This window comes from Rattus rattus, chromosome 5 (genome assembly GCF_011064425.1).
Source record: "Rattus rattus isolate New Zealand chromosome 5, Rrattus_CSIRO_v1, whole genome shotgun sequence".
Classification (NCBI taxonomy): Eukaryota; Metazoa; Chordata; class Mammalia; order Rodentia; family Muridae; genus Rattus; species Rattus rattus.
The window spans coordinates 16,936,608-16,951,864 of NC_046158.1; the positions used below are offsets into that span (position 1 = coordinate 16,936,608).

The window sequence follows — 15,257 nt, forward strand, 5'->3', positions numbered from 1 at the left end:
CGTCTTCGTGACTGAAGGAGAAACAGGAAATGGCTGTACACTAAATGGTGTCACCAGAGGTATCTAAGATGATTTTACAAATGGTTTTACTGGCAACAGAAAAGACAGTTCAATGGGGTAAGGGCACTTGTTCCCAACAGTGAAGAGCTGAGCTTGATCCTCAGAGCTCACACGGTGGAAGAAAGAGAACTGACTCCTTGCAACTCCTGCAAGTTATCCTCTGCACCATGACACATGTACACACATTAACGATAAACTAACTAGCTAGGGGCGGGGGAGAGGGGTTGCACACGTGTTTAATTCCAACATTCAGGAGACAGAAGTCAACCTGTCTACACAGTGAGCTCTGGGCCAGCCAGGAGTACACAATAAAGACCCTGTATCAGAACAGGAAATAAATAAAACAATTACAAGAGAGAGATGGCTTCCGTGCTTCTCAGCTTTTGTGCTGTTCCTGGGTAGGAGCACAGCTCTGCAGCACAGTCTGAGGCACCTTGCTCCCAAAGCAGCAGGAATGAGGCTCGTCTAAGAAATATGGCCTCTCTCTCAGGGTTCTCCAACATGTTTTCTTTTTTTCATTCTCTTTTAATGTATCTGGGAACACCCAGAAATATTTTTGGTTTAAATTTAATATAACCTGATTTATAACCATAACTATGGATCTATTCTAACTGCAGTAAGGGCTGCCTCTTAGCGGAGGAAAGTATTTGGTATAGAGTAGTTCTCTCATTTAAAACATGTATTCCCCTCTAGTCTATAAATGGAGTCTGTTTGGCTAGCAGTTCTTTCACGTCTATTAAGAGTACAGAAAAACTGATTTAGGACAGGTTACTAAAGCAGAATGAATTGTGGTCATATCTTGGTCTCATTGCTGAATTAACTCTATGACCTCTCACAAGTTATCTTAAGCTTACAGTCAGCCTCAAGCTTTTCAGGGAAAATGAAGGATAATAAAAACAGTCTCCATAAATAAACATTTAGGCCAGGCAGCAAGTATAAGCACAGGCAGAACAGGAAGAGCCTAAGTGGAAATGCTTTCTAAGTGGGCAGCCCTCAGTATCAGCCACCTCCTAGGCATAAAAAATAGGGGGAGGCAGTAATCATATTTCAGATGAAATGTGGAAAGGTCACTGCTTGCTGAGTGCTGCTTAATACATTAGGCTGAAAATCCTTCTTATCATTAATATGGAAGCTTAGCATAATTTTAACTAACATAGTGATTTCCCTGGCAGGACTGGATGGCAGGACAACTTAAAAACTACTAACTTTATCTGGAGGAAAAAAAAATCTGCAAAATTTACTAGACTAATTGTGGAAAACAATACTGATATTAAAGTTATTGACATATCAGTTATTAAAGCATATTCTTAAGGCAACTATAATTAAAGTAGTTTGATAGAAGAATAAAGTGATGAGTACAATATAAGATTTAAAAAATAAATGCATCTACAAAAAGGTTAGAATGTAGTTAGGGCAGAGCTAAGGATGCAGTTCATTCAGCAGTGTCTGTGGAATGTAGAGAAAATCTCTTGTGTACTATATGGATGAAGCACCTGTCAATTAAAGCTGATTGGCCTGTTGCTGAGGCAGATAATAGGAGGAAGGAGTTCTGATAGGCAGTAGGATTCAGAGAGTGAGCCAGGTGGGAGAGGAATAGCCCAGGGACACGGAGGACAGAAGCATAGGGGCTGAGCAGAGGTAACCAACCATGTGGAAGAACTTAGAATAGAATAATGTGATGAGTAATTTATTAGCAAATTGGAGAATAAGCCAAACCTTATGGCCAAGATGTCTGAATAGTTTGAGTCTCAGATTTGTTATTCCAGAAGCTTGGGGACAGGAGAAAAATCCCCGATTTTGCAGCCAAATATTTGCAAAGCCTTGTGTTTGACCCTCACTACCATATAAACTGGACACAAGGGTACCCCTTATAATCCCAGCACTTTGAAAAGGGATGAGGAGTTCAAGAACACCTTCAACTATATAGCTGGAGATTAACCTGGGCTACGAGACCTTGTCTCAAAGAAACAAAAAATAAAAACTAAGGGGGCTGGAGAGATGGCTCAGCGGTTAAAAGCACTGACTGCTCTTCCAGTGGTCCTGAGTTCAAATCCCACCAACCACATAACCACCAGTAATGGAATCCAATGCTCTCTTCTGATGTGTCTGAAGACAGCTACAGTGTACTCATATAAATAAATAAATAAACAAATAAATAAATCTTTAACAATATAAAAAGTAAAATCAATGGTTAAATAACAAAAATTGTTCTTGAGTGGCTGACTTTAGTTTCAATTCTTCCTCCTACTCCTGTTCTTTTTTCTTTGCTTGCCTGCCTGCCTGCCTGCCTGCCTGCCTGCCTGCCTGCCTGCCTGCCTGCCTGCCTGCCTGCCTCCCTCCCTCCCTCCTTCTCTCCCTCCCTCCCTCCAGGGTCCTGGCTTCCTTTAACTCCCTATGTAGACCAGGCTGACCTGCCTGACCAGGTTAACTCTGCCTGCCTTTTGCCTTCCAGGGACTGTGATCAAAAGTATACAACACAATTTCTCAAAATCACTAAGTTAACTTTGGTTTGGGATTAAGACAGAATCAGAATTTCTAACAATTTCTCAAACAGTTCTGTAATTCTGTACTATGTATATCATTTTAACATCAAAATATGCATCAACACTGAAAAAACTGAAAATGTTGTTTTTACAGTATCAAATATTCTCTTTAGACTTATAAACAACACATTCATTTTATTAGTATGCAAATTTGCTTCTACTTTAATAAGTGATAAAATACATGCACTTCAAGAATGGCAACTACTACTACTACTACTACTACTACTACTACTACTACTACTACTACTACTACTACTGTATTACTACTTCTTCTCCCGCTTTCCTTCCTTCCCTCCTCTTCTTTTTCCTCCTTTTCTTCTGACGATAGTTTTTTGAGACAGGGTTTCTATGTGTAACTCTGGCTGTCCTAGAATAGAACTCACTCTGTAAGACCAGGATGGCATCAAACCCAGGGATCTGCCAGTCTCTGACTCCTAAATGCTGGGTGTGTGTTACGACACTTGGCTTCCAAGGACTTGTTTTAAAGTAATTTTAAAAATATGAAGAAAACTGTCTGTTTCACAGAACTCTTGGACTAAAAGGGATTGAGAATGAAAAGTTTAAGAGGCTCTACCTAGGGAGGCCTATCTTCACTCTTATCCTACCACCTTCCTTTTGCAACTGTTCTTTTCTTCTGAATTATACTTTAATGCCATGTAATCAATCTGTAGTAACATGTTTTCATTACTGAATAAAACCTCCATGGAGTGTGTGTCACTGTGTGGACTATAAACACAACACACAAGACTGTGCCCAAACCTGAGGAGCAGTGCCTCTGTTCCCTTGTAGGTTGATGTCATTATGCAGGTGAAGGCAGGAATGAGGCTTATCACTGGATGAGAAGGAAGGGGGGAGAAAAGTTTTAGAGGCAGAGACCGGAGTGAGGAGGAGGCAGCCGAGAGAACATGGTAGTGGATGTTAAGATTCTTCTCCGCACATATTACTGGTTGTTAGGACTTTTCTCAAGGGATGGATGTGTACAGGACTTTGTGTGTCTAGATGGGCAAATTATATCTTACCTAGGTGGGGGGGGGTTATCCTTATCAACTGGTTGTAAGTTTATTGTGTGGATTTATTGTAGATTGAGGATTTAACATGTAAATCTGATTGTTGGGTTACAGTTTGTTGAGTCTTGATTTTACCACGTGGCTGGAACTAGAAAGTTTGTGGCTAACAGAGAGCCACCAGGAGAGATACTAATCTGAGGTGAATTAGCATTAGTTCCAGTGACCGGATGCAGCTGGAACTAGTGACCACCAGGATACTCATGGGAACCAGTTCTGTTGCTTTCTTATTTTTACCGCAACATTCCCTCTATCAGGACAGTGCTTTTCTTGAGCTCCTGGCTTATGTCGTCTTAAAAAAAACCTCATCTTCTAAAATTAGCCAGTCAGCTTCTAGAATGCTTAAGTGTCTAGTTTTTAGAAAGTGACCCAGCCATTGCAGCATTTATTTTATATACCATGTTTTCGCTGCTGATTCCAACCTATTTATTCTTTTTACTACTCTATTGAACTCATCTCTGGAAAACACCCATTATCTTTTCTGTAACAAAAGAAGTTATCACTTAATAAATGTTTAAAACGGATCATAATCCTAATGGAATCCTGAAAGGCTCCACAGTTTCCACAGTCCAATATGCTAGAATCTGAACCCAATTGAAGCTACATCTCGCAGTCCATAATGACTCCAAACTGCAAGTTGTTTGGTAACTGCCCACACTCTGCTCCATAGCCTGTACCATAAACTAAAGAACATCACCAAGAAGCCTGGTATGCCTCAGAGGCTGAGTGCCTGAGGAAGACATGTCAACTACTTAGACAGGAGTCTTTATCCTTCATCTAACCCAAGTACACTAACTAGAGTGAGATTATAACTGCTTCCTACGAATGCTAGTTCCGTAGATCCCAAATGAGGAGTTAGACAGCAATGTCCCTAAGCACTACCTTTCATCTCTGATCCAGGAAGTGCTCATAGCTAGGGATATGGCTGAGTGGAGAGAGCTGCCTAACCACAGGATCCTGGCTTCCATCTCTAGCTGAACAAGTAACAGAAGTAGCATGTAAGTTCCTATCAAGTACCCACAAAATAAAGAAAAGTCTGAAGCTTCAGTATGTATCCTTTGTCACATCAGCAACTGCACTGCAGTGGCCCCCTCAGAGCTTTGTTTGCTGTATGGCTTGTGGAAAACTTGGCTTCTCTTACTATCCTAAAGTCACAATCTAAAAACTCTTATCTCACACTCAGTGCAAATTAGTTCCACTCCCTATCATATTCAGTTAAATAAATATATATCTAAATTACTGTAGCTGTCCTCAGACACACCAGAAGAGGGCATCAGACCCCATCACAGAGGGTTGTGAGCCACCATGTGGTTGCTGAGAACTGAACTCAGGACCTCTGGAAGAGCAGTCACAGTGTTCTTAACTACATAGAAAGATACCAATTATTAACAATGTCAAAAATAAAAGCAGTATACTAAACAGTACATGCATTTTATTGAATAGATACACATACATGCACATGCACACACACACAAAAAAATTGATGCTTTTTTTTTTCAAATGATCTATTTCCTAAATTTCTATAGTTGGTAATACTGCTCTAAAAATAATAGATGGTGGGGCTGGAGAGATGGTGCAGTCAATAAAATACATCATATAATCATGAAGACCTGAGTTCAGATTTCTAGCCTCCATGTGAAAAGGTTATGGCATTCATTGTAATCTCATTGCTTAAGTGGAGATGGGCAAGTCCCTTCAGTTCACTGGCCAGAAGGCCTAGACAGACCAGTAAATTCCAGTTTCAGTGCGACCTTGTCTCAAAAAGTAAGTTGGAAGCTGGGCATAATCTTTAATTCTCCACTTGGGAGGGAGAAGTAGATCCCTGTGGGTTTCAGGTCAATCTGGCTAACACAGCAAATTCCAGACTAGATAGAATAAGGTAAGACCCTACATCTCCAACCGACAGTCTTCAGTCAGGCCCTGTACTAGGTAGTCAGGCTTCACCTAGCATCCCCGAGTTTTCTGGTACACTTTGGCAGGGGCACCGACCTGTCCTGCAGGTAGTTGAGGATTGTACCTAAGTCACTCTACTCAGTCAATCAGCATCTCTGGTGTCTGTGAGCACCTCCACATGGCCACATGAACCTTCACATAGCCTTGAGCATGGTGTCCTGCCCCTGTGAGGGCATGCAGCATGGTTAGTACGGCGATTCTCACCACCCCTTCAGCTTCCCATACTTGCTGTTTGGAGTCAGGGGCTTCAGACTGTAAAAGGGAAAGCCAGGCTGAACTCCTGAGGATCGCCGCTAAGCCACAGACCTTGGCTGACATGCCACTAAGTGGATGTGGGTGGCAGTCGAAGGCTGTCTTTGTGCCCCAGACCAGTTCCCAGAAACCTGAGACTTCAGTGTAGGCACCTGACCACGCTCTGTGCACATGTCCACTTGCTGCTACTCTGATGTTCCACCCTCTGACCCACCTCGGGCACTCAGCTCCACCAGGAAGATGGTGCATGATTTCATTTAATTAATTCTTAATCTCAGACAATAACAGTTTCATGGCTCCACTCTTAGAAAATCTTCTTTCTCTTCTCTATGTCTTCCTCAAAATATACATTCATGGTCTACCATTCTATTCTCTGCCCCTGACTCCCTGTTCCCTCTTGACCTTCAAAATTATATATCTATAATCTATATCGTCATTATTGTTTTGAGATAGGGTCTTATATAGTTCAGGCTCTCTATGTAGCTGAAGAAGACCTTGAACTCGTGACCCTCTTGTCTCTATCTCCTAGGTGCTGGTATTCTGGGCCTTCACCACTACACCTGTTTCTGACAGTCATGTCCCATTCCTGTCCATGGTCCGTAATGCTGCCAGAATATTATTTCTAAAACCTTCCTTTTACTGACCTTAAAAATCCTTCAAGAGTATTCCTTCAAAATAATCATCCAGACATTCAAATTCCATTCAGACACCTTTAAGATTTTGTCATATTCTTACCATATAAAACAGTGTATCTTTAGTCCCATGTGGTGGCCCATACCTTTAATCCCGGCACTAGAGAGATAGAATTATGTGAGTTTAAGACAGCCTGGTCTACAATGCAAGTTCTAGGACAGGTTGAGGTGTTACATAGACAAACCTTGTCTTGGAAAACCAAATCAACCAACTAAACAAACAAAACCACCACCACTACCAACAAAACAGTGTCTCTCTATAGCCAGGCATAGAGCCCTGACCTTTAATCACAGCACTTGGGAGGCAGAGGCCAGTAGATCTCTCAAGCTTGAAACTAGTCTAGACTACCTAGCAAATTCCAGGCCAGCCAGGGCTGCATAGTGAGATCCTGTTCCAAAAACAAAGGATCTACCTCTGTAAGTTGTCTCTAAATTGACCTTTCCTTTTAGTTAGCCATATACTAGCAATATCTCAAAACTACATTTTTTTCTAGTATCTATAAACATGGGTGTGTGTGTGTAGATGTAACTCAGGTGCACACCTGTGATTTCAGCACCAGAGAGGCAGAAGCAGGAAGACTACTATAAACAAGGCCAAACTCTAAAGTGAGACCTTGTCTTAAAAACAGAAACGAACTCACATTCAAGGCTCTGAGTTTAGCCCTCTATTAGAGCACCTGCTACACTGTACAAGGATCATCTCTTTCTCTCTCCAATCTTTTATACTGAGAGACCTCCAAAGGGAGAGAAAGGTGCATCTACTTCTATCCTTGGTACTCATATGACATATTACTTGACACAAGAGGCTACTTAAGAAAATAGTTAGGCATGGCTTTCCATGCCTGCAATCTCAGCACTTGTTTAGCCACATCGAGTTTAAGTAAGTCTGGAAACACAGATACACATGAGAGAGAGACAGAGACAGAGCCTCTGTAGTCAGGTCTTGTGCAGTATGTATGGTTTCTATGTCTCTCTGGCATACGCACTTCATGATGAAATTGGTATAAATATTCATTTTACCTGCTTTTAAAAGATTTATCTTTATTTTAAATTATGTGTATGATGTGGATCTGTGCATGTTGAGCGCAGGTGCCCCCAAAAAGCCAGAGGTGTGAGTCCTCTAGAGCTGGAATCATAGGCAGATGTGAATCATCCTCTGTGGATAAGTGTTGGGAACCAAGCTCAGGTCCTCTGCCAAGAGCATCAAGCTCTCTGAGTCACATCCAAAGAACCAAGATATATTTTACTCTAATTTATTGTTTTGTTGTATCTGAAACAAGGTTGTGTTGCTTGGCTGGCTTTGAACTCGAGAGCTCTGCCTCTGCTCCAATGCTTTGCTTTAGTTTTCCTCACGTCCCTCTAAGGGCAATGGCATTCACCCACAAGTGCATATTCCCGAGGAGGCCAGAACGAGCATTAGATTCCTTGTAGGTGGAATCACAGGTGCTTGTGACCAATACAACCTGGGCTCTGGGACCCAAACCTGGGTGCTCTATGTGAACAGCACACACTTAAGCACAGCTATCTCCCCAGCCCCTTTTATTTATTTTCATATGTTATGGAAATGTAGCTACTAGAAAACTGAAGGCATGTTTATACTAGGCAGCACTGCTACAGAATATTTTAAGATGACACAGGAGTTGACTCTGAAGCGACACAGTCAAACAAGCTGCCAGCTATCAAAAAGGCTTTAGAAGAGACTCATTTAACATTAAACAAAAAGCATAGTGTATCCTGCCATGGTGGCCAGACAAGGGGATGCACACTTGCAATCCCAGAACAAGGAAGACCAATGAGGACAACTGCTGTGAGTTCAAGGCCCCGCTAGGGCTACATAGCAAGACTCTGACTTCAAAAAACAAAACAAAACAAAATGAAACAAAAAGAGAGGTGACAAATCTCAATTTTATAGCTTTCTCAATTTTTACTTTTTGAGACAGGATCTCATGTACCACAGATTAGCCTCAAATTTGTTATATAAAGATGGCCCTGAAATGGTGAACCTCCTGCCTCTGCCTCCAAGTCTGGTTTTATTCATTGCTGGGGATCAAGTCAAGTGCTCCATTTATTCTCAGCAAATACTCTACCACTGAGGCACTCTACATCTTCCCAAAATGCTTTTTCTAAAAAATCTTATTCTTTATTTTATGTGTGTTTTTCTTGAATATATGTGTGTCTGAAGACATTTGTTCAGTGCCTAAGGAGGCCAGAAGATGTATCAGATCTTCAAAGACTGGGATTGCAGATGGTTCTGAGTTGCATATAGGTGCTGGGGTTGAACACAGGTACTCCTAATCTCAGCCATCTCTCCAGAATTAGGCCTCTCTCCGAAAGTAAGGGTAAGACTTCAAAGATTCAGGTTACAGTTTAGTGACAGAGGTGTCACCCGCAAGCACAAGATGCTATATTTGATTCCCAACCTAACAGATGAAACATCTTAAGCTATTATTTTTTTTTACAATTTTTATATTAAATTATATACTAGAATTTACTATAATTATCATTTTTCTACTCAACTGGGTATGAAATCTGTACTTTCAGGTTAGAAAGATGGTTTGGCCAGTAAAGTCCTAAACATGAAGACCTCAGTTCAACTCCCATAATCTACCTATATTATACTTTAGGGGAAAAAAAAAAAAAACAAAACCAACCAACCAACCAAACATGGTGGTACATGTTTGCAATTTCAGATTCCTTAGGGTCCTGGTCAGCCAGCCTACCAGAATCTACAAGCGCTAGATCTAGTAAAAGACTCTGTCTCAAACAAAACCAAACCTCAACAAACAAACCCAAACTAAACTATAAAATCCAAGGGGGATAATGACTGAGGAAGATACCTGAGCTTGACCTCTGGCCTCAGCACATAAAAATGTGCATACACATGCATTAGAATGCACTTACCAACTACAGCTTAGAAAATTTGTACTTTTTGTTGGATTCTGGAGTTTTTCTTATAGATATAAGCCCAGTAAGATGTTTCACCAATGTCTGCTTACTTTCATTCCTTCAATATTCCCAGTACTAGTGATCTAACCATGTCCAGTTCAGCTGAGTACTACAAATCCATTTAGAAATATAAATTTTTAATGCCTCCATTTATAATTAACTTAAAATACAAGTAAAGGGTTAAAGATATAGCTTCATGGTTAGGAGTCCTTGCAGCTCTTGCAGAGAACCCACATGGCAGCTTACAATTGTCTATAACTCCAATTCCAGAGTATTTGATGCTTTCTCCTAGTTTTCATGAGCACCACACACATGTGGCACACATACATACAACAGAAGCAAAACGCTCATAAATATAAAATAAGACTATATACTTTAAAAAGTAATGCATATTACTCTACCAGAGGATCCAAATTCAGTTTCCAGATACATCAGATAGTTCACAATGATCTATAACTCCAGCTCCATGGGATCCAATCTCTGGTCTCCTCAGGCACCTGCCCACACATGCACATACCCACATGTGTATACATAGTTAAAAATAGTAAAAATAAATATTTAAAACATTAATAAACTTGTCTTCTTTAAGAATAAATCTTTCTGTAATATTTATTAAATGTCTCTAATTATTTCTCTCCTTCCTCTGGTAGAATCTTTTATTTTGGCGTTATGACCTCAAAAAAGATAGTGCTAGGGGCTGGAGAGATGGCTCAGTAGTTAAGAACACCGGCTGTTTTTCCAGATGCTCTGTTTTTAATTCCCAGCACCCAGTGGCTCACAACCATTTGTAACTCCAGCCCCAAGACAGTCAATGTCCCCTTATGCCCTGCATGTATATGGTACACAGGCATACACGCAAGTAAAATATCCACACACATAAAATAAAATCATACATTTTTTTTTTTAAAGACTCAGGATTAGAGAGATGGCTCAGAGGTTAAGAGCACTCTTGTTCTTGCAGGGGATTCATGTTCAGTTCCCAGCACCCACACAGTGGTTTGCAACCTTCCAGACACTCGTAATTCCAGATCTGAAGTCCTCTTCTGACTCTCTCAGACACCAGTCATGCACATAGATACATACATGCAGATAAAACAGTCATATACATAAAATAAATAATAAAGTCTCCCAGAATACTTTGTTGACCTATTTTCAGTTTGTACTTTATGCCAGGCAACATAAATAAAAATTTTTTTTTCCTCTCCCGAACTCACTATGTAGATCAGGAACATAAAATAAATAAAAAAAATTTTCTCTTCTCTTCTCTCTTTTCCTTCCTTCCTATTTGAGGTAGAATTTTATTATGCAGCCCTAACTGGACTGGAACTCACTATGTAGACCAGGCTGGCCTCAAAACTCAGAAATCCATTTGCCTCTTCCTTCTGAGTTCTGGACTAAATGCATTTGCCACCAAGACTAGCTAAAATTGAACTTCATAAACACTAGATAGTCAGGAATGTTGACTCACATTTGTAAACACTCAGGAGACAAGAGGCAGGAAGACTGAAATTGCAGTTAATTCAAGGCTATACTGGGCAACATAGTTGAGTTCCAGGGAAGACTGGACTTCAGGGCAAAACCCTGTTGTAGTAAATAATATTTGGGGGTTTCTACCTACCTTAGATCATTTAGTTCCTCTTATATTTATAATAAGCCTTAAATCATTACATCTGGGCAGTTATCAACCCTCTATGCTAGTTTGTCGACTTCCCTGTCATTATCTCTGAGATATCACTTGCCATGTTCTGCCTGGGCTGCTCCTACTCCAACTGGCCTACCTTAGACCCCAAGCCTGGCAAATGGAGCCCCACCTACCTCTCTCTCGCCAGCTAAAGGCAGTAGGCATCTTTCCTCAACTGATAGTTTTGAATTAAGGAGCAAGGTTTACACCAAAAAAGCTGGCTTATGTGAGGTGACTAGACCTCGGGATACAGAATTACAACACAGCAACAGATCAAACCTCAACAAAAGCCTGTCTCAACAAATAAATAAGCAACCAAGCAAACAGAAACTATATCAGAGACTGGCTGCACAATCTGATGAAATGTTTCCAAGATAGGAAACTATTCTTTTTTGAAGGATTTACAGAAAATTTAGATTTTCTTCCCCAGTAGTTAATCAAGATATTAAAGAGAGTGGGGAAGTAAGAAAGAGATACATGTGGAGATGGAGAAATGATGCAGCAGTTAAGAGCACATACTATTTTTTGCAGAGGACCTGCATTCTATTCCCAGCACTCATGCCAGGCTGCTTACAATTGCTTGTAACGACAGCTTCTAATGCCTCTGGCTTCTGAGGGCATCTGCGCTCACGTACCTATATCCCACAGACACATGGAGGATCTCTGAGTTCAAGGCCAGCCAGGTCTACAGTGACTCTGACCCAGGGCCACACAGAGAAACCCTGTCTCGAAAAACAAAACAAAATAAATAATTAATTCTAAAAGCACACAACAGGAGAAATGGCTCCGTGGTTAAGTGTTTACTGCTCTTGCAGAAGACTCACGCTCAATTCCCAGCACCCACATCAGGTAGTTCATACCACCTATAAATCCAACCCAGAGAACAGGATGCTCTCTGCCTCTGCCAGCACCAGCATACACATGGTGCACATACATTCACACACGTGCACATACACACATAAATAAAAACAACAAATAAATCTTTAAAAAAATTCAGTTCAGGGCTGGGAGATGGCTCAGTGATTAAGAGCACTGACTGCTCTTCCAGGTCCTGAGTTCAAATCCAGCAACCACATGGTGCTCACAAACCACCTGCAATGGGATCTGATGCCCTCTTCTGGTGTGTCTGAAGACAGTGACAATGTACTCATATACACAAAATAAATAAATCTTTAAAAAAAAAAATTCAGTTCAACCCTCATACCACAATAAAATAAAATAAAATAAAATAAACCACTACTAAGGTCAAAGCAGGAGAACCAGGGGTTCAAGGCAAGCTTGGGTTACATGATACCCTGTATCAAAATATCTATGTCTAAGATCTGGAGAGATGGCTCTGCAGTTAAGACTGAAAAGAGGACCTGAGTTCAGTTTCCATCGCCCACATCCTTTGGCTCACAGCTGCCTGTACCTCCAGCTTCAGGTGATCCGGTGCCTCTGGCCTACAAAGGTGCACCAACCTCCACCCCCTCCAAGTAATTAAAAATAAACCTTATTTGTTTGTTTGTTTGTTTATTTAAAAAAAAAAAAGGACTGGAAAGGAAAAGCATAGTACTGCCAGGCATGTTGGTTAGGGTGCAGCATTGGAAGTAGATGCAAAAGGATCAGGAGTTCAAGGTCATCCTCAGGTACTTTTAAGATTTATTCTCAGTTTATGTGTATGATTGTTTTGCTTGCACATATGTCTGTGGAATACATGTGTGCCTGGTGTCTATTAAGGCCAGGAAAGGGCATCAGGTCCCTTGGAACTGGAGTTACAAAATATCATGTCCTCTAGAAAAGCAGCTAGTGCTCTCAACCACTGAGACATCTGTCCACCCCTAGCAAGAACTACCTTAAGATCTTATCTCAGGAAGAAAGCAAAAACAAAACAAACAAACAAAAATTACCAAGCAGAAAGAAATGGCCAATGACTGATCCAGGTGGTTGAATATGAATACCAATCATGTAACACATACATGTATGTGAGTTACAAGATAAATACTTTCACATAACCAACACAAGGTCTTAAACATTTTGCATACTTTTTTTGGCTGATTTAAATATAAACTTCATGTACCAGATGAGACAGGAAAACAGAGCAAAATCTTCACACGAGAAATATTAATTCATTAAGAAAAAAGTATTTTTCTTGAAAAAATAAGTTGTTTTAGGCCCATGGATTAAAAATATTACAAAACAGCATGAAAAAAAAAATGCTCGAGAGTGACTTACTACACAGTAAATCAAAGTTAACGGAATAAAACAGACATTAGCAGCCAATGTGGTCCTAAGTACTAGTTTTTGCAGAAATAAAATACTTTTGAAAACAGTGGTATACCAACGGCTTTCTTCCTGTACTTCATTCACTTAACCTGAACTGAGTAAGACTTCTTTTGGAAAACCAAGAAAATGACTCCTGGAATTACGGGGGAATAGCTCAGAGGTCATAAAAACATTTGAACTTGATAAGCAACCGCTTATTCACTTCAATGGCGCAACAACGTGCTAAGAAAAGGGATCCACATCCAAATAATCAGAACAAAACTATCACTCCTAAGAAGCAGTTTAGGGGAGTGGTGAAGCAGAGGCGACTTGTCATTCTCTCCCATTATGGTAGCATCGATCCCGCCCACCGGCTTCCCACCTCTCAGGGACTTAAAACACACTGCGGCCGCGTCCCTGGAGCAGACAGCAGCTCCTGTTAACTCTGCAGGGAGGACCCCATCCCGGGAGCACTACCCTCTCCGCCGGGCTCCGTCTCCGGGAGACCGAGCGAGTTACAGTGAGTCTTTAAGCTCGGAGTCCCGTAGGGACCAGGGGATCGTGACATTCCCGGGATCTCCCCTCAGAGAACTGGACAGCATTCGGGGAATTCGGGTTCCCCTGGTTCTCCGCGCCACGCCGCGTCGGACCCGGTCCTCTCACACCACTGAGCGCCCTCCGTCGCGCCAGGATCGGGCGCCCGGTAGGGATCCCGCCGAGGGAGAAGGGCGGGCCGGCGGGAGCCCCACAGCCGGAAGGGGCTTGCCTCGCAAGCTGGACGGCCTCCGGCCCGGCTCACCTTCAGGTCGTTTTCGGGAAGGTACTTGCACTGCCGCGCTATCTCCACATACTTGTCCAGATCCAGCGGCGCCATTTTAGGAAGAACAAGCCGCGGCAACAGCAGCGGCGGCGGTGGTAGTAGCGGAGGCAGCGGCGGAGGCCGAAGCCGGAACCCTCCTTACGTCACGTCCGATCCGTGAGTGGCGTCTGCGAAGCGACGTAAAAACCTGACCCGCTTCTCTTCCGCTCCCTCTCAGGCGGAATTCCGGGCCGCGGATCTCCAAGAGAACACGGAGGTTCTTCTGATAAAGCCTATTGGGACCCGTAGCTGTCTGCTGCGGGGAGTGCTGGGATTTGTAGTTTTAGTGAAATGCTTTTTCTCTCCTTCAACAGACCTCACCTCCGAAAAAACAGACGAGGCTTTTTCTAGGGAAGACTACGAGGTGGTTAACTAAGAATTCCCTAGCTCTCATCCTACCCTGTAAAGTATCTTCAGTTAGGGTTACTGTTACCCTACCGTCTTTCCAGGACTAATGAAGACCTGGCTTAGACGTTTGGAAAAAACGTTTAACATCCTCAATTCTCCGGCTTGGAAAACAAACAAACAAACAAACAAACAAACAAACAAACATTAAGGCATTTCTTTTTTTTTTTCTTTTTTTTTTTCTTTTTGGAGCTGGGGGCCGAACCCAGGGCCTTGCGCTTGCTAGGGAAGCGCTATTAAAGCATTTCTTATGCCAAATTCTGTACAAATACTGGCGATTTTTTTTCCTATTCAATTCTCGGAAGATTGATAGGAATGCAAAGCTTGCAGGTGTTACTTGTCCCAAATCTCAAAGGAATCAGAAAAGATGAACTGGAAAACAGACTTAATTAAGCGCGTGAGTTCCAGGAATGGGCAGGAAAGGTTTTTTGTTTGTTTTTTTGTCGTATCCCAGTGCCAAGAACTGTTCTTGACACTTACTATAGCTTTAACATTGTACATTTGACAACTGTATATTGAATAGCAACAAAATACAGAAACACACTTGTAGGCAGTTAG

The 15,257-nt window shown here is 41.7% G+C and overlaps 1 protein-coding gene across 2 annotated transcripts in view; it reads right to left on the reverse strand.

The window, feature by feature from the left end:
* Positions 1 to 14,424, reverse strand: part of Ppp6c (protein phosphatase 6 catalytic subunit) — a 32,399-nt gene extending 17,975 nt beyond the window's left edge. Inside the window, exon 1 of one of the 2 annotated variants that reach the window (XM_032903243.1) lies at positions 14,235 to 14,424. In XM_032903243.1, coding sequence (XP_032759134.1) covers positions 14,235 to 14,309 — 75 coding nt within the window. In that variant the 5' untranslated portion in view covers positions 14,310 to 14,424. Of the gene's footprint in view, positions 1 to 13,817; positions 14,112 to 14,234 lie in introns of those variants that run through there. The other variant, XM_032903245.1, reaches the window with a different exon arrangement.
* Between the last annotated feature and the right edge of the window lie 833 nt (positions 14,425 to 15,257).